A 25,939-nucleotide genomic window follows, 5' to 3' on the forward strand; every position below is an offset into this window, starting at 1 on the left:
CAGTCACCCCCCACAATATGCCCAAGGGCCAAAACACTACATCAGGCCACTGACATTCCTCTTATGCCGTCTTCATTAACAGTGAGGGCCTGTGTACTGACCTCACCAGTCCTTCAGCCTTTTTATGGAATGGTGTTTCTCCTCCTTTGCTGTTACCTCATGTTCAATGTCTTATATTTATAAAGAATGGCGTTCCCTGTCCATCCTTCCTCTTCCTGTCATTCCTAATCAGCTTGTGTCTTAACACCTTTATGTCCCACCCACATGCTACTTCCCCATGGTTTTATGGCATGATCAATGTCCTATCAATGCCCCCTGTTCCTTCCAGGACTCTTTGGTCTTCATAGTAGAACTACCCAGCCATCCTCAGGGTTGTCCTTGTTTGTTCCTTTAATTTTGGTTTTGTGTATGTTTTCTTCCCCTATCCATTGCATGCTTTGCTTCAGTGATACCCCTAGTTTAAAGGTAGAGATGTACCTTTACAACCTAACTTTGTGAATTACTGTTCCTTCTTGGCTAAGATAGTAACAGTCCCTGAAAAGGAGATGGTCTCTCTGTCATGCCTCACCTATTCCCGTACCACCTTCAGGTCCTTCTACTTTTTCCACTGTGAATTGCCGATTTTTTTTTTTCTCTTAATATGCTTGATAGTGGCATTTGTAACGTGTCTACAAATGTTACCTCCAATCTCTTTCCCTCTTTCCAGTCTCTGTGACAGTGCTCTGGAATCACCTCAACTACCTCTTCTTATAGGTCATTGGCGCACACATACTCTGCAACATGTGCGTACTCTCTTAACCTAACACCCAAAAATCAGTCACTTCCTTCTGATTTGCTAAGTCTAAGCCCCAAGATTGGTTTCAATGTACTTGCTAGTGTCTCCCTTGCCAGTGACCTTAATCCATTAGAAACTGAGTGTTGAGTTACCAAAGTCTTCTTCTCTCTCCCCCCTCAATCTTTCTGTTTTCCTTCCTCACTCCTCACTTCTACCGTATGCCTCTAGCCTTCCTTCTTACCTGTAAATGTTAGCAGCACCATATATGGCCTTCCCAGCTGTGTTTGCGTATTTCCTTTTTCCCTGTGCTGTACTACATTACTTTTCTCATCTATCCCATAGTCTTCATAAACGCTCATCTATGCCTGGCTCCATGGTACAGATGGATGGAGCCCTTACTGCAACCTAGGCAATTAAGGTTCAAGTGTCAGCCTCTGCACTGGAGCAACCAGGCAGGGAGGGTTAGGAGTAAAATGACATTGCCCCTGGGGGGGGGGGTACACTTGAGGAGCACATAAGTGATTTACTCCAGTGGATATCAGGATAAATGACCACTTAAGTCTCAGAGGAGAGGGGCGTGCTGACTGGAGGTATACTCTTGAAGAAGGGAGGGAGATGGGCTCCATGGTCTGCTCATTGCATGACTTCCCTTGGAGCTTTGCCAAGTGTGTGTGAGGGGTTATAGCAAGCAAGCAAATATGCTGAACGACCCCTGGTAGCTGCCTGAAGGATAGCATCTCCTGACCAAGGTCAGACTGATGATCAGCAGACAGTGCTGGCAAAAAAAACTCCTACACTACTGTTGTCTCCTGGCTGCTACCTCTCATGTTATTTCACTCAGCAGCATCCTCTTCCTGCTCTGCTCACTTCTCTTGTTTCTCAACTTCTTTCTTTTGATCTCTTTCCTGCCAGTTCCCAGAACTGGTAACAGCGTATCCTTTCCTTGGCTGTTCTCATCTGTCCTAGTTCTCGCAGGTCATTTTCTACTTGTCCTTTATCTGCCTCACTCTACTTTGGTTCTTGCCTTCTCCTCTACGCCTGTCTCCTTTCTCTCTCTCTTTCACCTACCTTGCACCTCCTGCCTGTTCTGACACCTTTTCCCACTCTACCTTGCTTGCACTAGCCTAAATGTTCAGGCCCAAATCCTCCTGTTAACTTCCTGCACTCCCTAGGTTAAGTCCAGCCTCCACATCCCAATTCCCATGCATTCATCCTGAGCTTCCCTACCCCTCACTCCAGTTTCCCTGTCTTCTGAGATATATGATGAGAGGTTTCACCAACCTACTATGGTGCTTGTTGCACTAGTTTAATATGGACCCCATTGTCCTCTATCTCTGTAATCATATTACTCAGCAATAAAATGAAGGCCTAAAGCACCACAGTTGTGTTATAACTTCTGAGTGGAAACAAACCTTCAGAAGTTGATTGACACTTTTATGTGTTTTATTGACAAGCACTTTTGCCATCAAACGATGACTTTTTCAGATCTAAAATCTCAAATCTAGAATCATTGAATTTCTGCTGTTCCATTCTGTAATACTTTGCTCTATGTCTTATGGGTATCCTGAAATACCCAGAATCATATATGGGTTTTTACATTGCATGCAGTAGATTATTACTGTATCAGGAATTTTATGATTTTAAACTAGTCCTTTTTAGGTTTCATATTTGGTTTTATAACTTGGATATGTGTGATGTAAACAATACATTTAAGGGTACTTATGTATTATCGCAACCATATTTGTAACCTCCTTTAAATCATAATGTCTCAGCGAAATGACTGTATCTGTAAGAGGGGTGTGTAAAGTCCAAATTACTGTTATTTCACATTGGTGAAATAAAAAGCGCAGCCAGGATGTCGTCAACCAACTGCTTTGATTTGACTAATTAAACTAATAATTGTGAATATTTAAGCTGCACAGATATCTGTGAATTACATGGCTCCAGGGAGGGTTTTCCTACCTTGTCACTCAGTCGATTGATATGATTCTTTTCTCCTCAGTTTAACAAGACATTAGCAAATATAATATGATGGAAAGAATTACAACATGAGTGGATGCATGAGAATTCAACTCTATAATGAAATTATCACTGATGAATCTACTGCTGACCAACTGATCACCTGCACTTTACAGCAGAGTTATCTGTCTCTCATAGGATATAGTTCCATTTAAGAAAGAAATGTCTGCAGGATGCAACATCTTACCTAGTGCCATAGATGTGGATGTGAACCATTTCCTAAATAAACTAAATCTGGGATTAAGAAGCTGGGCAAAAGGTAGTCTTTGCTTTTAACTAAAAACAATCACTTGTCTACTTTGAGTTGGTGCAAGTTCAGAATTATTATGCTTAATAATTGAGGGTGCAGGGTCAAAACCTTTAAGTGGGACATGGAAGGGAGCACAGGAACCCTGCAGAAGTATTTGTTTCTTTTCATGATGGTAAAGAGAAACCTCGAGAGTAGTACTACAAAGCAGATCTTGAGAACAGTTATACAGTGAGATTATTACTGTATCAGGAATTCTATGATTTTAAACTAGTCCATTTTAGGTTTCATATTTGGTTTTATAATTGGCATATGTGTCATGTAAACAATACATTTGAGCTGACAGGATTTAGTGCACATACTTTGTGATTTGACTAATTAAACTAATCTTCTTCTTTCAGCTTTTCACGGTTAGGGGTCACCACAGCAGATCACCTGTCCACTCATGATTGGCAGTGGAGTTTTACGGTGTCGAGTTGCCAGCCCGGTGCCCAACCTTCCATGGAAGGCAAACATAAGCATGCACTCACGCCTAGGGCCAATTTAGAGTATCCAATCCATCTGCAGCATGTCTTTGGAATGTGGGAAGAAACTGGAGCACCTGGAGGAAACCCACACGACCACAGGGAGGACATGCAGACTCCGCACAGAAGGCACCCCAGCCGAGGATCAAACCGTAGAACCTCTTGCTGTGAGGTGACAATGCTAAATTCTGCACCACCGCGGCCACCCTTGATTAATTAAACTAATAATTGTGAATATTTAAGCTGCACTGATATCTGTGAATTACATGGCTCTAGGGAGGGTTTTCCTACCTTGTCACTCAGTCAATTGATTTGATTATTTTCTCCTCAGTTTAACAAGGCTACCACAAAATGAGCAAAAGAAAAGTATTTGACATGGCTTTTGCTTAATGTCTGAGAACTAATTTTGGGGATGGGTAAGCCCACACCTCTAACTATGTTGATGCTGGGGCTTGATTCTCTGTACTCCAGACTTAGAATAATCAGCTTTGATGTCACTGTACCTACCTTGGGGCAAAACATTGTCTTTATCACAGTAACCCCATAATGAATATGTATTTCAACCAAGCTTTCCTTATTCCACCCTTCACTGTCACATGTCTGTATGGTGCTATATTAAAATAATCATTGAAAAGGCAATTTCTTTAATCCAGCATTTCTTTTTTTCTTTTTATAAGAAGCAATCTAATGTCTTGCAATGGTTTAAAATGGTAACCTGCATGGAAAGAAAACTGACAATAAAACAAGAAAAGTAAATAAACATCCATATTTAAATGATTCTACACTGCAGTCTAAAAAGCAACATCATACATTCCATCATGGCTATAGATACATCACCGTATATGTAAAGCTCAGCACTAATTGTGCAAATGGTGAAGACATACAAGAAGCCAGGTACCTACCTTGCCTCCTCCCGTGAAAGCAGCTCCACCAGTTTACTCAATTCCGTAGAACCATCTGGTAGCTGGACAATGAACTTGCATACCCTGTGGTCGAGAGTCAGTCCACGGTCCACACACTGATGCAACGTGGGGAGATCCATGTTAGCACTGCATATGGCTATAGCAACCCTAAAATGGGAAAGTGAGGTGAGTATTGTAGAGAGATGTCCAATAATTCCAAATTAGTGTACTAATTCATGACTTATAGATTTGTGGCCTTCATTAATCACCTTTCTCAAAATATCTTTAAGGATATTTTCACAGCCTACTGTATGGAAGCCTTTCTAACAAAGCTACACGTGATAAGCAGAAACAGTGCTGTATCATTGTGCAGCCTTGAACTTACCATATTTGGGCTATATTAAATATTTAGGTCTGGGAGTATAGAAATGTGCTGACAGTCTGGAATTGTTATTATAGCATGAAATAAAAGAGCAGTCAGGTTTATTGTATGTTGCTGTAGGATTTAGTGTATACCCCAACATGGCAAAACATGAGGTAAAGCCAAGCTGGGGTAGGGGAACAGGTAGTGCACATAAAAATTATTTGATGTCTTACATGGCATTTACTAAAATCCCAGCCAGACGGTTGTGCATGCTAATTAATGGATCTGCGATTCCTCTGCCTATGAAAGGCTTAGTAAGTTGGAAATCATTTATAGTGTGTTGTAATGACGACAAGCAAATTACACAAGCATAAAAATGCACGCAAAAAAGTCAGGTATAAACATAAAATATAATGCAAAAAAACTGCATTTAAAAGGAGAATCTTATTAGCTTCTCCTACATCCACAATAGGTAAAAATCACACGAGCATCATTTGCATACTTCTAAGAATATATTGATAAAGCCTGAATTACAGAATGTAGAAAAGTAATAATTAGATTTGTAGAGAGAAACTATGACTTGAAAAATGTTTCATCGATGGCTGTGAAACTGGTTTAGGCTGTGCACCATTATATTCAAACTAAGCATTAATTCTGACTGTAGGGTTAACAGCTGCTTAATAAGACAGACATATTTAGGAAATATTTATTCCCACATTCTTCAAAGTGGTTATGAGCTGAGAAGCTAGCAAATACTGACATTTGCTTATTTTGGTACCAAAATAAGGTTTGAGCTGAGTGACAAAGATATTTTCTATAAAAATAGTAAACATAAATATTAAAGGCATTTTAGAGAGAACTCATGGGGCACTATCCAAACACACTTTGGAATTTTCTAAAGGAATGTGTAAAAGGGAAAATGTTCATTTTATAAATTGTTCAGAAAAAGTTAAGAGCTTTGTATATCCCATAATGGGTATAGTGCTTGCAGGTTATACTATCTTGGCAGTAAAAGTACAGGACCTAACAGATGGTCTTTGTCATAACTTGTGTGGACAGATATCATATCAGGTAAACAGGTACGAAAGGTACTAATAATGACTGGTACATGCATGTTGTAAAAAAATAAAAAAGGTTGATTTGCAGGTTGGGTTTAGTATTTACATGGCAATAAACCTTTTGTACCTCATGCCACTTGTAATTTCCATCCTGTTGTATTGATTTGTCTTGCTTGTCAGGGTCACCAGCTCTCAGAGTAACTGGTGAAGTGGGACACATGGTAAGTGAGATGGTCAGGGAGCAACTCTGACCACATACAGAACATGGTAGCTTGTTCAGATGGCCTTATTGCACACTAAGCACTGATGCTATATTTCAAGGTAGTACTGAGCCTTGAGGTATGGTTACTGAGGGCAGTTCCACCACAGTACCTACAGTGCTTATACCTGCAGCCCTGCCTGCCCATGTGGCTGATCTCTACTCTGGTCCCTACCAGAACTATAATGAGCAGCTGAGTTCTCCATCACAACATCTCCCCCCCCCCCCCAGGAATGGTGAGCAGGCTTCCTCCCACCCGCTCCAAAAGGCACCCATATGACTACTCAAACTCAAGTTGACTGAGCTGTAGTCAGGGCCTTATCCAGCTGCACCAGTGGAGTTGAAGTGGGATGAGAGTCTCCACTTTTTCAAGTGCAGAAGTTTTAGATTGATCTGCAACTCCATAATAATGACTAGACCATCAGCCCTCCTCTTATCAGAATGCACTCATTGAAAGTACCCATATGTTGACAATCCAACATATTCATTAGCATAAAATAACCTGAAAAATTAAAAAAAACGGTATTTTTGCATGGAGGGGGCAAACATCACTGTGCCCCATGTCAGGGTGCGTCCTACCTTTTTGACTTTTCTCCATTCTCCATACTCACGTGACTTCACCACTGCCCAACATAAATGCCAGACTCTGCACCTGAAGAAACAATCCATTCTGTTAAAGGAACTATATGATGAAAAGCCTACTTTTAATGAATAATCATTCGGTGAGTGGCATTCAGTGAAGGCACCTATGATGGTAAGAACTGTAATTATTTTAAATGCAGAAGTGAAAGGGAAATGTAGAAAACAGGATATTAAAGGAAAAAGGAATCTATCATTCTCACTTGAATAATAACTTTTCCTTATAATCAATTTTAAAGAACAAATCTTTCAAAACATTATGATGTAATGATGTAGGCTTTAATTCAATTGATTTTCTTTTGTTCTTTTTTTCAGTAAGGCTATTTAAATCTTGCTGTAAAGTTATTCTGTATTAAAACTATTTTCCAATGTAACCTGAGCACAAGGCAAGGAAATGCAAACAAGAGATAAGTCCCAGGGGGCTCCCACCTGCATCTCTGGAAATGCTTGCACTGGAAACCATGAGGTGACTGTTTCTGCCTCTCCAGATTTGGAGATGAGAACCAGACTTCCTTTCAATAAGCTGAGTGCAATGGAGGCCATCCCCACCCATTCCCTTGGAATAGTTTCCACCTATCTCTTTGGACTAAGAGACCCATGTGCAACTGTTGTTCAGACCAGCCCTCTCTTGGGGTGACCCCATTCAAGGGTATTCTTCACTTTACAAAGAGAAGAAATGGGCACAACACTGCATCCACAATTCTAGCAAAGCTAGTGGGGTTCCTAGGTAGGTTACCTTTTCTTTGTGAAGAGCAGGATGCCCTAGGATGGATTCACCAAACAGAAAGGCCTGTGCCAGAGACAGTATTGTGGTTCCAAATGAGGGATCCATGCAAAAAGACAGAGATTAGCAAATATAATGCGATGACAAGAATTACAACATGAGTGGATGCATGGGAATTCAACTCTATAATGAAATTATCACTGATGAACCTACTGCCGACCAACTGATCACCTGCAATGTACAGCAGAGTTATCTGACTCTCATAGTATTTCGTTCCATTTAAGAAAGAAATGTCTGCAGGATGCAACATCTTACCTAGTGCCATAGATGTAGACGTGAACCCTTTCCTAAATAAACTAATTCTGGGATTAAGAAGCTGGGCAAAAGGTAGTCTTTGCTTTTAACTAAAAACAATCACTTGTCTACTTTGAGTTGGTGCAAGTTCAGAATTATTATGCTTAATAATTGAGGGTGCAGGGTCAAAGCCTTTAAGTGGGACATGGAAGGGAGCACAGGAACACTGCAGAAGTATTTGTTTGTTTTCATGATAATAAAGAGAAACCTCGAGAGTAGTACTACAAAGCAAATCTTGAGAACAGTGATACAGTGAGCAAGTGAACAAATGATTACAAATACAATTAAATCTAATTATCATAATTAACAACATTATACAGGTGCAGAAAGTTTACACATTATTCTAGAAACTAGAAGACAAAGGTTTTATTACTAGCATGCCTCTGTGATTCATCTTTTTCATTTGTTTACTTAGCATATATGATAGCAATTATTATTTATTACTGTTTGGAAGGGTCTTTCTTGATACATATAATAATTTAAATGAGAGTATGGAAACGCATTTCTAAGTAAAGAAAACACTTATGGGCTGTGGAACCTTTTTCGTTTTTGCAAATAATTTGAATGGACACTGTTCTGTGAAGTTGTAATAATTTTATTTTCGTTCTTTGGGTGAAGTATTTTTATGTACTGTGTTTCTAACATATAGCCAAAGAATCCATTTATGCTATGCTGACAAGGTAAAAAAGGCTGAAACATGCACATCTACAGCTAGTAGGGTATGGCTTTATTGGCTAGAATATACCCATATATCTTTAGGGGTTATTTGCATATATCCCACTGGCCTCCACTACAGGAAGGTTAAGATATTACACAGCTGAAGATTTTAGCAGTCTTTCTTGAAATTTTTTATAAAATATAAAAAGGAGAAAGAAATTTGTTATAATATTTTACAACAATTCATGATGAGACACTTATAAAGGTGTTAAATAAATAAGAAACAACACAGTAAGTTAAGTTTACATGTAAATGGAATATCGTATATGAAACAAGAATAATCTAATACGTTTTGGTGTCATGGGAAGTGCACACTCATTCTGTCCTAACTGTGACATTTTCAGGTAGTAGTTAAATGTTTTAACAATTCAGACTGGAATCCCAAATAAGTCTGTTCATTCTTAATGTGGTACTGATGAAATCCTATTAAAGGCCTATATTCCCTAATTTAAGATTGAAGGATGACCTCTTTAGTATTAAGGCACCTTGATTTGAAGATCTCAAAAGAGAAAGCTATTGTCCTTTGTGGTGGAAGGGGGCAATATTCAAATAACCAAATTTAAAAGTAAGGCAGCAAACAGTACAGTTGCTCTAGCCATTACTGGAATCTACATTGCCTTTTTTAGAGAGAGGTAATGACATTCAAAGAGATAAGACATGGACATAAATCTGCCAGATTCATTGAGAGTAGTTACATTTTACTACTTAAAGCTTTTTCACCTTCAAATGTGAGGAGGTCCATAAGCCTGTAACATAGGTTAAGTTATTTAAGAACCTTGCCATCACTTACCTCTAGATGATATCTGAATAAAAGTATAGCCTTTAGTCATAAACCAAGATACACGTACTGATAGGCCTGATAAGTAGGGTTATTTAGAGGCTTCTCAGTATGTAGGCTAGAGTGTCCTTTAGCCTTTGCAGTGTCCCAAACATTATGAATATAGTTTTATTGCGATTCACAGTTAAGGTGTTCCTATATAACTAAAGCTTTTTAGAAATGTTTTTATATTTCATTTTGAATTGTAAGATCTGTCTTAGCAGACTGGTTCATTGCAGCTGGGCGGGGCTATGATAAATCACTTATAAAAACTGAGAATATGACAGTGCCCAGAAATGACCCCAGAGTATTCCTGTTTTAATAGCATCAGCACCCAAGCACAAGGAGTCAGATGGTAACTGAATATAATACTTCTGAAATAATTTACCTGGTCAGTTATTTCACCTTTTGCTGTAGACAGCTGACTCAATGGCCCTCTTCATATCATCAGAAAATATCTCCTATTAGTAGACCAGTTTCCAAAGACATGCATCTGGCACATTTCTTCCCAGGCCTCTGCTGAAAATGGGCTCTGTCCCAGTCGGATTTTCCCAGTAACAAATGTTAAATAAAAATAAAATAAAAAAAAAACACTTTTCTATGTTACTGCAGATAGGCTTCATTAAACAGTAAATGCCTTTTATAAAACCAAGCTGTGCATGTGACAACAAACCATATTTATTAACATGGTCCCAAATGTTAATAAATACTGTCTTCTTGTATAGTCTTGTTTGGGCATTAATTATGTTTAATGGGTGATAATCATGAGGATAAAATGGGTGAGAAGTTTTGTTAGTGCTGGGATAAAGGCATGCTTAAATGTAAATGGTATTACTCCTGTGGTCAATGACAGATTGAAAATAGTCTTTATAATGTCTATTGATTATCATGATTATCAGTACCAAATATGGCCTATTCCTTTATTCAAAGCCTCTCCACTAGTTACATTCCTTGAGCCTAGAAAGCAGCTATTGAAATTCCATTTCATAAGGGTGGTCCAATGATGTGTTCTGGTATCTGTAGACCCATTAGTCTCACAAGCTTTGTATGTAAAGCTATGGAATGTATTATCTCAGACCTCATTAACCTGGACATAGAAAATCTGTTTATCGTTGACACTCATCAATTTCGCTTTGTGAAAGTATGGTCCTGCCTCTTCAACTTCATTGGGTAGTGGTCACATGGTTCATACAGCACATCTGGATCTGGCAAAGTCGTTGGACACCATTCCTCATGTAGGTATTTTGATAAACTTGCAAATATAACTCCTTATGCTGTGTAGTGGATCGTTAACTGGTTGTCTGGCAGAACCAATGTGGTTAGTCACTGCTGTCACTTCTTAAAGCACTTGGTGGTCAGATTTTTAAAGACTCCTCCATAGAGATCTTTATCCAGCTTTTCAAGCCATGAAAGATCTGACCCTCTTTGACCTCCTATTCATTCACAGAATAAATGGTACCTCAAAGTTAAAGGAACTAAACATTCATCAACAGATATATAAGACACAGTGGCATGATAGATTTATATCTCAGCGCATTCTTCACCTCTGAAAAAAAACTTCCACTATGTGCCAAGCAGAGTAGCACTCTTACGATCTTCAAGCTAAACTTAGATAATTGGATGGGCAGCCTCACATTCCTCTGCTGTCCTTGAGGCTGGAGGGAACTTTTGAATATGGGTTATTAGTGAGTCTTGTAATGATCTGTAGACTGACTGCCTGGTATTTACCCATGGACCTATTTGTGACTTGGAAATTACAGACATTGCTGACTTAAGAAAGGAAGGATAAAGTGGAGCTAACTTGGGGCTAAAATTATCCTTTATTTTATGTAGCTGCTTACATATTATCTTTGCAGTAATTTTTAGATTATAACTCTGGACTTCAACATTGCACATTCCTCTTGGATACTTAATGTTGGTTTTCTGGAACAGTACTGCATATTCTTTAGCTCATTGTGTTAGGCCATTCCTTTAAGATATTCCTATGCACTTGTGACAAAGTTAATCTTTGAAAGCCAGTGCTTACTTTGCTCAGTATGGATGGTGGCATTATCTATGACATCAAACATCAGTCCTTAATCAAGTCTTTTCAGTTGTGCAGGCTTTTCTGGACTGGGTACGCTCTTTAGTTCATCAGCACTAGAATGCTACATACATAGTCTGTAAATGATTTTATCACAGTGCACCTTTTAGTACTGTCATGTTTGGAAAAGGTTTCTTTTCACTGAAAAACAATCAGTGGCTTGTGACACACTCACAGAGACAAACATGCACACAGACACACACACACACACACACACACACACACACACACACACACACACACACACACACACACACACACACACACACACACACACACACACACACAATGCCTTCTTGTACCCCTAGATTTAGGGTCTATACTCCTCTTAACATTAATATAGAAATACCACAGTCACACAGCAGGGTAGGAAAGAGAAAAAGGGACACAGTGAATCGCTGCTGATGCACAAACACATTCCTTAGCAAACATCAGTAGAGCAAACGTACCTTAAAAAATGTTTTTTTGCCGCGGAACAAGCCCACTTTACTTAAATATACTTACTCCATGATTGTGCAAAAGTTGAGAAATGAGACAGAAAACACAAAGAGTGAAGCACGTCTTCATTTCACAGTTTTCAGCCAATCACAATTTAGTAAATTTTTGATTTCTGTCAAGTGAGTTTCAGACAGTTCTGTTTGGTCTGGTGTGATTCACTGAAATGTGATTCAGTCAAAACCACCTCTACATACATGTATATATATATATATATATATATATATATATATATATATATATATATATAGACTACTATCAAAATCAAGAATCACAGTTCTTCGTGTATTCACTTAACCGAAAATAAATGTCGGAAGTAAAAAAGTTATTTCATCAAAATGACGACGGCGGTAATATTGATAATTTGCAGTTCGATATTATTGACATTACCCAGGTTACCTTGACTTCTGGTGATGTTTTATTGTGCCCTTCCCCACACCCTCTGCATATTATATACACAAACTCCGAGATCGTACTACATTGAGGAAGAGTAAATTTACTGATCCCCATTGTAGAGCGATCTCCAGTCAGAACATTGACTTCATATGAGTGAATGCACACTAGCATTCACTATGGTGGATTTGAACATTTTCAGATTGGAGTTATGGAAAATGAGAACCATGCATTCAACCATCCCAATTTCACATAACTGCAGTTCAACATTTTGATAGTAAACCATATATATATATATATATATATATATATATATATATATGGCTCCCTATCACATTGTTGAAAGTTCAAATCTCTGAAGACGATATGGCTGAGACCATATCGCTGAAGATTCGAATTGCCAACAATTGTGTATTAAGATCGCCATATAGTGCGGGACAAGGGATTTGCCGTTTTCCTCACTGTAATGCGATTGAGGAGTTGGTATATTTAAGTTGTAGGGTTTCTGGGGTTGTAGGGGGGGGCTTGCCCCCCTGAAAAAACATACAGGTAAGTTGTTCTGTGTTTTTATCACTTTTTCGGCAATTCAAATATTCGGCGATATGGTCTTGGCCATATCATTCTTGGAGAGTTGAACTGTCAGTGAAGTGATCCATATATATATATATATATATATATATATATATATATATATATATATATATAGATATATATATACACACACTGGAACATTTGAATTTTGTTAAACATCATTTTGGTTGACAGCTGTATAGTCAACAAAATTTGGTCAACTAAGCAGAATGTCAACAAATGTGAAAGTGCAAAATTCTTGGGGTTGAGAAATAAATATGCCCTTTCCCCAATATTGTACAATCTCAGAGTTAGTATGTATATATATATATATATATATATATATATATATATATATATATATATATATATAAAATTAGAGGGGGGCTCTGAGGGGTCCAGGGGTGCTTGTCCCTTTCCCAGAACAATGTTTTTCTTTAGTTTCTTAGGTTTTAGTATTTGCATGCATCGAGGCTGTTGCTTGGTGTATGTGTCACAGCGTGTCAACATTTTTGGATACCATTTTGAACATCAGCATTTGGATCTTTTGGCCATATTCAGTAGACCCATATAATACATATGTATGTATGTATGTATGCATATATATATAGTTTCATAGGTTCATAGGTGTTTACTAAGCTAATGACCAGAAAACCCTTTTTAACCCTAGCCATGAATCCCAAATCTCTGACAAGTTCTGATACCCTTGATAAGTGTAAACATGTAAACATGGGCCTGGGATATGAAGCATTTACAGGTTGCCTGTATCCATTAGAGACATAGGTGCCAAACCAGAGATGAATTTCCAGTTTTCCATCCAACTGTCCAAGTTGCACTTGAATTTGGTTAGGGAGGAGCTCTGCTTCACATGGTTGGGAAGCCTGTTCCATTGACTGGGTAGTCCCTGGGATACATACCTATCTCGCCAGCAGGTCATATTTATATCACAGGCAAGGTTTAAGTCTTTAGAATGGGTAATTCTGGTGCTGTTTGTTTTGTGGATATGGAGGAGGTCCATCAGAGTGGGGTCTGACAATGCCCTGTATGCTAGGCATAGATCTCCTCTCAAAAGTCTGTAGGAGACAGAATACGGAGATAGGGCCTTGAGGCAGTCTGCATAGGACATTTTACTTATGCCCTGTATTCTTTTAGTGAGGAACCTCTGTGGATGTTCCAGTTGTTGGATATGCCTGGTTAGGTACATACCAAACGGTGCATTGTACTCAGGGATAGGTTTGATGTATGCTGAATACAGTTGAACAATGACTTCCTTGGACTTAGATGCCATACCTTTGTTTATAAGTTGTGCAACACAGAATGATTTCCTCACTGCTGCAGACACATGATGGTCAAAGGCTAGATTACTATCTATGTGTGTCCCCAAGTCTCTGACTACTGGGTCATCTCTAAGGGGTGTGTTGTCAATATGATAGTTACCAGGGATGGGTGACTTTCCAAAGGACACTATTATGCATTTCTTGGCATTTAGTTTTAGTCCATGGCTCTGACATCAGTTGTTTGTCTGTCAGCCCCTCCTAGAGAACATTTGTGTCAGTGTGAGATTCAATGACAGCTCCTAATTTGCAATCATCTGCAAATTTAGTCAGCCAGAGACCACTGACATTGGCCTTGACTTCTGAGAAGTAAATGCCAAAAAGGAGTGGTCCAAGGACTGATCCCTGAGGGACTCCACTTGTGACTGGCCTCTATGTAGAGGTGGACTCCCCAATTCTAATTTCCTAGGTCCTGTCTGTGAGCCATTTGGCTATCCACCAGGTGACATATGGGTTTGTACCTAACCTCTTGCATTTGTCAACAATGTCCAAGTGGAATATTGTGTCAAATAGCTTGGCCAGGTCAAGGTAAGCAGTGTGAATGATTTTGCCCTTATCCATTGCTTTGGTGACCTTCTCAAAGAAGTCCACCAGGTTGAGTAGGCATGATCTGCCTTTGATGAAAACAAAATACATTGGGTCCAGTGTATGGATGTTTACTATACCTCTGTTGATCGTCTCCATGATAATTCTTTCCATGGCTTTACATATAAGACTGGTGGGACTTATGAGTCTGTCTGTAGTTTCCAGGGTCTGTAGATGGCCCATCTTTGGGCAGAGGGATGACTGTTGCCTTTCTCCTTTCATGAGGCACGAAGCCTGTTTGGAGGCTACAGTTAAAAGTAATTCCAAAGGCCCTGATAGATCATGTTTCATGCTATTTAGAAGGCATCCTAGGATATTGTCTTGGCCCATTGATGCAGTGTTCTTGGTCTTAGAGAGCATTAAGGACCTGTTCCCTAGTGATAGTAGGGGGAGTTATATTTGATGATATTTCCTGAGGGAAGGTTGAGGGGGAGACAGGGGTAAAGCTGGAGCTGAATTTATTAGCCAGGAGGTTTGCTATATCTTGTGGCTCAGTGTAGGTGGCTCCAGTTACATTGAGCTCATCACACAATTGTGTATTGCCTCTGAGGTTGCAGACATAGCTCAAGAATGCTTTGTGGTTGTCCATTGCCTGGGAGACCAAACTTACCTCAAATTTGGCTTTAGTAGACTTATTTGCCAACTGAGTTGTTTGTTTAGTTTGATGAGAGTGTTTTTATCCTGCTGGGTGCTGCACTTCCTAATTTTGCCATGATTTTCTTCCTCCTGTTATGCAGCCTATTGGTTTTGTGATTCCACCAGGTTGGCTTGTTTTTGAGTTAGTTCTGTACTTCTTCATGGTGGGTACAGCTGTCTCTATGCAGCTATTAACATGCTTGTACAGGGTTTCTGTGAACAGTTCTGCACAGACAGCAGTGTTCTCAGGGTTTATGGGGGCTTGATATGTTGCCAAGTTCTCACTTAATAGCAGGAGGTTAGCCTTAGAGTAGTTCCTGAATATTCCAGGTTTAGCTGGGAGTCCAGGTTTTATTTTTACTTCAAAAGAGACCATTTTGTGGTCTGACCTTACTAGGGAAGGCATTACAGTAGGGGGTGTGCAGCACTCATCCATATTACTGAGGACCAGATTGAGTATGGTTGCACCCCTGGTTGGTGTATTGACTATCTGGTCCAGGGAGTTTGTGTTTACAAAATCCAGGAATCTCTGTGCATGCACATTGGGTGTCGTATAGGATTCCCAGGTAATAGTGGGGTAATTAAGGTCACCCATGAATATCATATTGGGTTGGATGGTTAGTATTTCTAATAAGTTTAAATACACGGGATGGGTTTCCTGGGTCATAGAAGGGGACCCATAGCTTGCAAAGAAATGGTATTGGATTTTGCCTATGTTGATTTGAACATGGAACAGCTCAAGTGCATTGTTGTGTTTGGCCAGCCTTGAAGTACATTTATTTTTGATGTAAACAGAGACACCTGCACCTTTAGTCCCTGCCTGTGAAGTAGCCGGTCTAAATGTGTGGAAGGCATTATAACCTTGCACTGTTGGTGTGCTCTCCGTGGCTTTAAACCATGTCTCAATGACTGCACATATTTCAGCATTCTCTAAGGTAAAGAGATCTTCCAGGGAGTGGAGTTTTTTTGCTTAGACTCCTAGCATTGAGCAGTAATACCTTTAGATTTTCTTGGTTTTGATTTTCTATGTCTGTAGTAGTTTTAGTATGGCATTGCCTAAAAAAAGCACTATGAGGGAAGACAATGTTTTAACTAATATTCAAAACCCTAGAGGAGGAGATGCAGACCATCCCTGGCAAAGCAGCGTGGTCTGTTGACCATCTCCTTCCATGCTGACAAATATTGCACCCCCTTAGAATGACACCAGAAACTAAGTCGATTATTAAAGTCAGTGGTCTTTTGTTCGTATTGTGGCATCATCCTTGGAGAAGATAAAATGCTGCTCAGTGCTAGGCTCATACCAGCCTGAGACACATATTCCGGGAGCTCTATGATGTCTCTCTTCATATAGTCTAGGGAGGTATATCTCAGGTCATTTACTCCCACATGGACAGTGACTGAGTCATATTGGTAATTGTGGTCCAATGACCAGAGTGCATGCGTAATGTGGTGGATCCTAGCCCTTGATAATATATATATAAATATATATCACAGAGTGCTATTTGTTGAGTTTGAATACAGATGGTTGATTTTTACTTTGTTCTGCATTACATCAAACTGAATCGATATAGGATGGACAAACTAAAATTAGATCATCTACATGTCCATTGGAATGTGTGTTTTTTTGTGTGTGAATGTAAATGTGTTTTGTGAATGTAAGCATGTGTTTGAATGTGTACATGTGTGCAAATGGAAGTGTGTGTATGTGTGATCTACTTACTGGTCAGTTGCCAGCTTAGTTAGGTGTTAGTGCGAGATCCCTAAAAGTGGGTAAAGATTTTTCGAGTTTTCCTTTTTCCCTACTTGTTATGCGAACTTGGAGTTAGTATATTTAATTGGCAGGGGGATGTGGAGTAGAATAATGTTTGCCTCTTTCAAAAAATAATGTTTGTTTTTTCTTCAGTGTTTTGATAGGTTTCTCATGATTTGAATATAGACCCTATCTATCCATCTATCACGCCTTTTCCCATTTTTTCCACAAGGCGTCAGGGTGTCACTTCACAGTAACAGTCACCCAGAGCCAAGGTTTACACAACTGGGTGGCTAGCTCTGCTGAAGTAGTTCTTCTACCTCACATACTCTTACCTACTGCAAATTTAGAGTAGGTAATCCCCGTACTTTGGAATGTGGAAGGAAACTGGAGCACCAGAAGAAAATCCACACTAACACAGGGAGGACATGCAGACTCCACACAGAAGGCACCCCATCAGAGAGCTGAACCAGGAAACCTCTTGCTGTGACATGACAACACTATCCACTGCACCACTGTGCGACCCTTAGACCCTACAGAGTGAAAGAGAGAGAGATAGAGAGAGAAAGAGATATGATTCCGTAATCATACATTGAATGCAACCTCAGTCTGTTATAATTCATTCTATAATAACTGACTTACTACTTAACCATGCACACAAATTATTGAGTATGATTAATTTCTATCATAAAAACAATGCTAAATCTCGATAACATGACATGAAATAAAGAAAATACCAATTGCAAAGGAAACACCTTTGTTTCTTCTGTGACCAAAAACAGGAAAATGATGAATTTATTTATCTCATAAATTTATAACCATGTAAGCAAATTGGACACAAGTGTCCCTTTTCAGGGACAACCCAGGAGCACTGATTAAGTGACTTGTTTAGAGTCATATACTAGGCAAATGGAGGTGGAAGTAATCAAATCATTTACCCCTGAGTACAATTAGCAGCTTATGAATAACTTAGAGCCTTAACTGTCTACTCTAACTGCCAGATAAACGATTTTGTGGGAGCCTTTATAGGAAACATTAACTTCAAGCTTTTAGACACCAATTCCAAGTGGTCATAGGTGTAGGTGAGGGGAACTAGTATGGATACTAAGGCAATGGAAGTGTCACATGGCATGTTCAGCAGATATGGTTTCTGGTGGGTTTACCCAGTTAACAAAGATGAAGAAATAAATAGTAAAAATAAAAGTAAAAAGTCCAAACTGATGTGCTACAGCAGGGTGGTGGACCATAACCATGAATGAAGCTGAGATATAATGAGTATGTTCTGCACCTGCTGTTGTCATTAAACCAGGGCATCTATTCCAGAGCACCAAATATAGCTCCAGTCAATAATGTGCACTATTACCGAATGTTCCCCCAATGCACATTACTACTTCTTCAACAGTGGTGTAACACGAACATATTGCTGCTTTTTTCCAGCTTGGCTCTTATCTGGAACGCAACCACTTATGCTTGGGGCTACTACCTGGTTAAAATGAAGCACAAATAATTAATTCACTGTTCAGAAAAACAGTGAATACCTTGGTTCACCTATGGCTTTTGGCTTTGGCAGTTCATTAAATCATTCCTGTAGTTTTGTCAGTATTAACAACTGCCATTATGCAATCAACAGATTGTTACCTCCAGACTGAAGTGCATTATATGCCATTTGGAGTTAAACAGGATCAGTGTGACTACTGAAAACAAGAGGAAAAAAATTATGTGAAAGTCTCTATAAAGCAGAGAAATATGAAACTCAAGAAAGGATACAAATGGAAATGTTTATGGAAGAATTAAATACGCCAAGGTTAGAGGCAGATGATGCTCAGTTACTAATGGTCAGGATAGGGGCAGATGAAATAAAAATTGTGATGTATAACTAATCTATGGGAAAGTCCCCAGGAATAGATGGTATTCCTGTAGAAGTGTGGAAGCTAGGAGGAACAAATAGATAAAGATCTGGAAAGTTTTGTTTAACAGCATTTGAAGAGGAGGAGAAGTACCAACGTCTTGGAAGAAAGCACTGGTAGCTGTAACACCTAAAGAGGGTAAATATCCATCGGATCCAGCTTCATACAGGCCTATTTCAATACTAAACCATGATTATAAAGTGTTCGTGTTTATAATGGCTAAAAGACTGGCAAAAGTAATGCAAAAACGGATAGATATGGATCAATGTGGTTTTGTGGAGGGGAGGCAAACATTGAAAATGTTAACAGAACATTGTTGATCCAGCTTGAAGCAGAATGTAAGAAAATACCATTGTTGTTGGTGGGTCTTGATGCATAGGCAACATTTGTTGGAGTAAACTGAGACTTTATCAGCTGGGCAATGGAAGCATTTGCATTTCCTGAAAAAATATAAGGTTGATTAGAAGGATATATGAGGGATCGGAGGTGAAAATTAAAGTGGGTGGGGTCCTCTCTGATAGTTTCTGCCTGAGCAGAGTATCCAGGCAGGAGTGTCCTTTTCCCCTTTATTATTTCCATTATATTTAGAACCACTGGCACAGAAAATAAGGGACTCAGAAATTTAAGGATATAATTGGTAAGGTACCCTTTTAATTGCCGCTAAGTAGGAAAAGAAATCTAAACTCCAGTTAACTTTTAAACATTTCCATCATGCAAACAAAATGTATAATAAAACTTCTATAGATGTTTGTTTTATCTGTTTTTTTATACTATGGACCTCTCTGGTGCATTAAAACAATTAGATTGTAATTTGCACTATCACAGATACAAACAGCATGTACATAAAGTATTGTAAATGCAATAACATGGTCATAGCATTCATAGCTCTCAACTGTACAGATTTTTGCAGGATGTCCAGATTTTGCCTCATTTTATTTTTTTGGTCTGTTCATCATAAAGTTTGTGGTTTTCTGGCAAATCACTGAGGACTGAAGTCACTAAATAATGATATGCATTTGAGTTGCAGACTTCATATACTTCAGAAAATGCATGATAACATAAGTCCTGTTATTCTAGCTACTTTCTAAGTTTATAAGAGCAGTATTTAAAATCTGTTCTAATTTTTGGATCTTTGCCCCCCCCCCCCATTATTTTAGGCTTTTCCAGATTTCTTGCAGTAAGAGGTAGAGAGGTATGATGGCATTTATTTATTTATATTTTATTTATTTGAAATTTGTTAAGTAGGAATTTCCACTCAGCCTCTGGTTCATTATCAGGAAAAAAATCCATGTGAGAAGGGTTAAATTCCCACTGCTGAACAAGTACAGATGCAAACACATACATACAAATAAAAGTTTTCAAACATAATAAGGACATAATCAGTTTTACTGATAATAATTTAAGAACCGAGTTCATCACACACTGCATTAAAAGGTCAGTAAAGAATGTGGAATACTTAACGTACAAATGTGAGTCCTGTGGGTAGATACTGCTGCACTCCTACTAACAATCCCATTTTTGCCAGTAATTAAAGAACATTCCTTCTCAGTTCTGTTCAGTGGTTAGCACACAGCTTCTCACTTCTCCAAACTAACCTGGTTACATACCTTACCTGTAAAGAAGTAGATATATATACACCTTAGCCAAATAGAGTGTAACTTTTTATTTCAGACAAATACTAGCTAAGGAAGTAACCAAAGACTTAGGTAACCTAGAAACTAGAACCAGAAGAACAATGACTACTCTAGAACTCTCCCAAAAAGGGAGCATTACTTTTTTCTTAGCCTCTTGCCCACATATACAATATGCCACCCACTTCTGCACCTCCCCTGAAGCCCTTAAACACTCCGTACTAATTAAACTCCCAAAGACTAGCCACTAAAAGACATGCAAGGACTGCATACCAATAGCTGATTTATGTCTCTCAATTTAAAATATTAGAGAAATAAGTACAAAACAACTATTTGAACACATAAACAAGTATGGCCTTCTTTGTGATGCCCAACATGGCTTCTATGAGGCCTTCAGCATGATGACTGCACACATGTTGCCCCAGACACCATCTTCAAAAAGCATGAATAATTCCTTCCTCACAGTAAGCATGTTCATTGACATGACCAGGATCTTTGAAAGAAGTAAATCATACTCTCTTCCTTTAAAACTCAGTAAACATAACTTTAGACACCTTGTAATTCATCGGTTTAGGGTCTATCTACAAATCATAACCTTTCAGGTTCTCTACAACACCATCTCTGACAATGGTATCTTCAACACTGGAGTCCCTCAAGACTCTGTTCTACACCCCTTACTATTCCCTTGCTCTATCTCTACATATATGATTTGCCCTGGACATATCAAAAATAAATTTACTAATGTATGTTGGTGATCTCTTACTCCTAGAATCTAGGTACACCCACACTAAATTACAACACAAAATCCAACTTAGCTTCACAAAAATTTGTGAATGGGCACATCAGAATAGACTCCTAATTAACCCAGAAAAATCTAATGCCATGGTTTTTGCTACAACTTCAAAATTGTAAAACATACTGCTAATACTAATTACAGACCACAGTGGAAACATCATAAGCTACAGAACAAAAATATCTTGGTCTAATGTTTTTCCTCTTGCTCTGTTTTGCTCAGTGCACAGTTAACATTGTGAATAAAGTACATGGACAACTAAAACTATACAACAAAATCACTCACATTCTGACTCCCCTCAACAAGGCACTTCCTTGTCAAAAACTGACTTATTCCTAAATTAGAATAAAACCACCCCTTTAAAATCTTTCCACTCCTCTAACAATACACTCATCCTCTAGTCAGCAATAAATAAAATCTGCAGATTTGCTTTACTGGCTATCTACAATACCCATTACTGTACTCTGATGGATCAATTCAAATGGCTCTCAATATCTAACCATGCAAGCTCAGCCAATGTCCCCCATTAAAAAAGAGAACTAACCCTCAAGGAACAAGCATATAAACTGTGGGAAACCTCATTTGAAGCTTGGATTCTCATCAAAGCTAGATTTAATACCAAGGTGGAGAATGTGCATTCTCCAAACTGGGAAACCTCTCTCTGTGATCATATACCATCAGGTATAAGAGCAGGAAACACCTTAGAACTCTTTAAATCTAAGCTAAAAGAACACCTAACTTGCTTTAAAGATAATGGCTAAAGATGACCACAAGAATGACAAGGAAAAATGCATAAATCTCAGCAACTTGGATTGCCTCACGATAATACAATCCAGAAAAAATGCAAAAAGTTCAACAAATGTAGTATATATGTCACCATGTATACAAAATGTCATCACATTCAAGCACATGGGGTGCCAAATACTAAATGTAAATATTTAAATAATACATATTGTTTGTATTTCAAAATGCCTTGTGAGCACATTGTAAAATGTAGATATATAAATAGTATATATGACTATGTAACTTTTCCATAATTTTAGAAAGCAAATTCTGCATGTGGTGAAGGATTACAAGCTTATTTCAATATACCATTGTTAATGCAATGTGATGAGCTGATTGTGAGCAATGTTACCTATATTGAGGCTGAAGATATAGTGAACCTTGTGACATCCCCTCTCTGGGCCAGTAATCAAGGAGCCTGAAACCTCACCACTGACATAAGAGAGGGATGTTCACATGGAACAAAAAATAGATACACACAGCATTTTCAGATGCAGCTGTCTGCACGATTTCCCTTAAGAGCACATAGGGAATGCACTCAGTCCAGGGTCTGGATTTCTCTCTCTTTCCGGGTCCCCAATAAGAATCCCTACTGGCACGGCTGTAGAGTTGAGTCCTCAGCTGAGTGTCCAAGCCAAGGCCTCCACCACTCTCTCTGTGAAACCAGTGTCATGTGTTCCTGTTCCAAGCAGCTGGCACACAAACTCTTTGATATTTGATTTGCACACACACACACACACACACACACACACACACACACACACACACACACACACACACACACACACACACACACACACACACACACACACACACACACACACACACACACACACACACACACACACACCTGGGAAACGCTGGCACAGATTTACTAGCTATGCCCCTTCTGTCCAGATTATAAGGTAGTTACTGCTACCAGACACTCCAAAGCTAGCTACTCTAATGCTCTTACAAGGGTACCCAATTATGCTGAGTGAGATTAATACTAATACAAATGGTTTTGTTTTGACCAATGCAGTAAGGCTTTTAGGAGTGGCCACCGTGTCACTGAAAAAATATAATTATTCTCAAAGGTTAAAATATTCTCTAAAGCACCAGCCACAATGAAAAGTTTAAATATGTTTAATAATAAATAATAGAAGAGCATGGAAAAAGTATTTATTTACAATAAAACACCAGAGTTTCAATCACAGGAAAACTAAAATAACACAGATGAATAGATTAACACAGGTACAAAAAACAGTACTTAACTAATCTCACTATATTTTTCTGACTGATCTAAAGAATTACTATTTCCTGGTCACTTACTAGAGCAAGATAAGATGAAGTAGGTGAGTTATCCTTCTATGTTAGTTTCCAAAAACAGAGTGCTCTGAGTCTTCAGTCTCATCTAGTATTAAAACATCATTTTTGCTCTGGATTACAGATCATATCACATGCATCTGGTCATCTGACTTCTGGTTCCCATACTACACCCCCCCTTTCCTAGCAACTGACCCAGAATCCCATACATATGTGTCAATAATGCAGGCACATAGAGCTTTGCTAAGATCTGTTATAGCTTCTGTAAGTCATAAAACAATTTCAAATGTCTTCTCTTCCAGTGTAGCAATTAGTTCATTGCTCAAGACAATACAGAAGGTTTCTTAGTACTTGTTTTCCCAGATATTTTGTCTCTGGCTGCAGTCAGAACTGTAAGATACAATCTTTATGGCCTAAATTAAGTAATTTAATTTCACACTATTTTTCAAAGTTAGCTGGACTGAGATTAGCCTCTTCTCTTCCAGTATCCTCTGTTAACATATATACATTTCCTCGGTTACAACAGTACAGTCTGATATAAATGTATATTTCTTTTCTGTCCAGCAGGACACACTACTGATACATGTTTAACACAAGAAACTTAACAAATACATTTTTCAACACAAGCACCTGTACAAATCAGTTTGATATACAAATGGCATATAATTCTTTACAAAACTCCAGCTAGCTGTGTTGGCATATGTTACACATCCACTGCCTTACTTTTCCTGGCATAGCTGGTAATACTTCATTATCACAAACCTATTGGCCGATAATTTTAGCTCTAATTTTACCCATCTCTCCCCTCCATCTGTCCCTCAAGATATATCTGAAACTGTCTCGCCTACAGCTATCACACAAGACAAAGTCCTAAAAGTGGTATCAGAAGCGAAACAATACAGCACAGATGGGTCCTGACAATATCTCTGGATGCGTCTTAAAAAGCATGAAGCACGATTTAGTTACACCCCTAACAAAGCTGTTCAGTCTCAGACTCCATACAGGTTTTGCACCAAGGAAATGGAGAACAGCTACAGTCATTCCCTACATAAGGCAGGACCTAGCACAGACCCAGGCAATTACAGACCCAAAAGTCTGACCAGCCTCATATGCAAAGTCATGGGAAGACTTATTATTGAATTAAACAATCAGGACATAGGGAACCTCCAAACAATGGACTCATCTCAGTTTGGATTATTCAAGGGCAGGTCATGCTAACTCAACCTGGTGGATTTTTTAAAAAGTCACAAAGGCAATGGAGGAAGAAAAATGGTATACACTGCATACCATGACCTGGCCAAATCTTTTGAAAAAATTCCCCACTCAGGTATAGTAGAAAAACTAAATAAACTGGGAATAACCTTCTATGTCACCCAATGGATTGCTAACAGGCTCACAGATAGGGCACAGGAAATCAAAATAGGGGTAGCTACCTCCACAATGAGACCAGTCACTAGTGGAATCCCCCAGGGTTCTGTGCTGTGACCTCTTCTAGTTGGCATCTCCTGTTCTGAAGTAATATCAAATGATTCTGGGTAACTAAGTTTGCAGATAACTACAAGCTAAGAGCAGTCATTGACTCCCCAAATGACTTACACATCCTGCAGGAAGGTTTTTCCTAAATAAATAACTGGTGCCAAAATCATGAACTAAAACTAAATGCCAAAAAATGCATTATTGTATCTTTTGGAAAGTCATTAACCTCAGGGAAGTATGTAATTGACAATATGCCCCTAAGAGTTGACACAGTTGTTCTGGATTTGGGAACTTGTGTTGACAGTGGCCTAACTTTTGACCAACATGTGCCCATTTTTGTAAGAAAAGCCTTTTATAGTGCACAGCTTATAAACAAAGGGATTGTGTCTAGGTCTAGGGGTGTCATTGTCCCCCTTTACTCAGCCCTCATTAGGTCAATCATTGAATATAATGCCCCCTTTGTTATATATCTGTTCAGAAACATGCAACAACTGGAATGCCCACAGGGATACCTAAGGATACAAGACCTTAATAACATGTTCTACGTGGGCTGACACAAAGCCCTGGCACAATATTCGGTATTCTACAGACTGCGAAGAAGTGACCTCTATCTGCCATACAAGGCATCCTCTAACTGAGTACTGATGGATTTACTGCACATTAGCAAGTCAAATGGTATCAGAAATACTCTGTCTAGGGAGCTAAACTTCTTCAGCAACATTAACAGTATGGTTTGGAGATCCAGGTATATCTCACAGAGGATACTGCTACTCTGGAATAGACTCCCCATCCACACTAA

At 38.8% G+C, this 25,939-nt stretch overlaps 1 protein-coding gene across 1 annotated transcript in view; it reads right to left on the reverse strand.

Annotated features, from left to right (window-relative positions):
• Nucleotides 1-25,939, reverse strand: part of LOC122789085 (L-threonine ammonia-lyase-like) — a 796,205-nt gene that overhangs the window by 194,593 nt on the left and 575,673 nt on the right. Inside the window, exon 8 of the mRNA XM_044056286.1 lies at nucleotides 4,468-4,635. Within this exon, the coding sequence (XP_043912221.1) occupies nucleotides 4,468-4,635 (168 nt within the window). The remainder of the gene's footprint in view (nucleotides 1-4,467; nucleotides 4,636-25,939) is intronic.

Source organism: Protopterus annectens, chromosome 14.part0 (assembly GCF_019279795.1).
Source record: "Protopterus annectens isolate FY-2018-M chromosome 14.part0, PAN1.0, whole genome shotgun sequence".
Taxonomy (NCBI): domain Eukaryota; kingdom Metazoa; phylum Chordata; order Ceratodontiformes; family Protopteridae; genus Protopterus; species Protopterus annectens.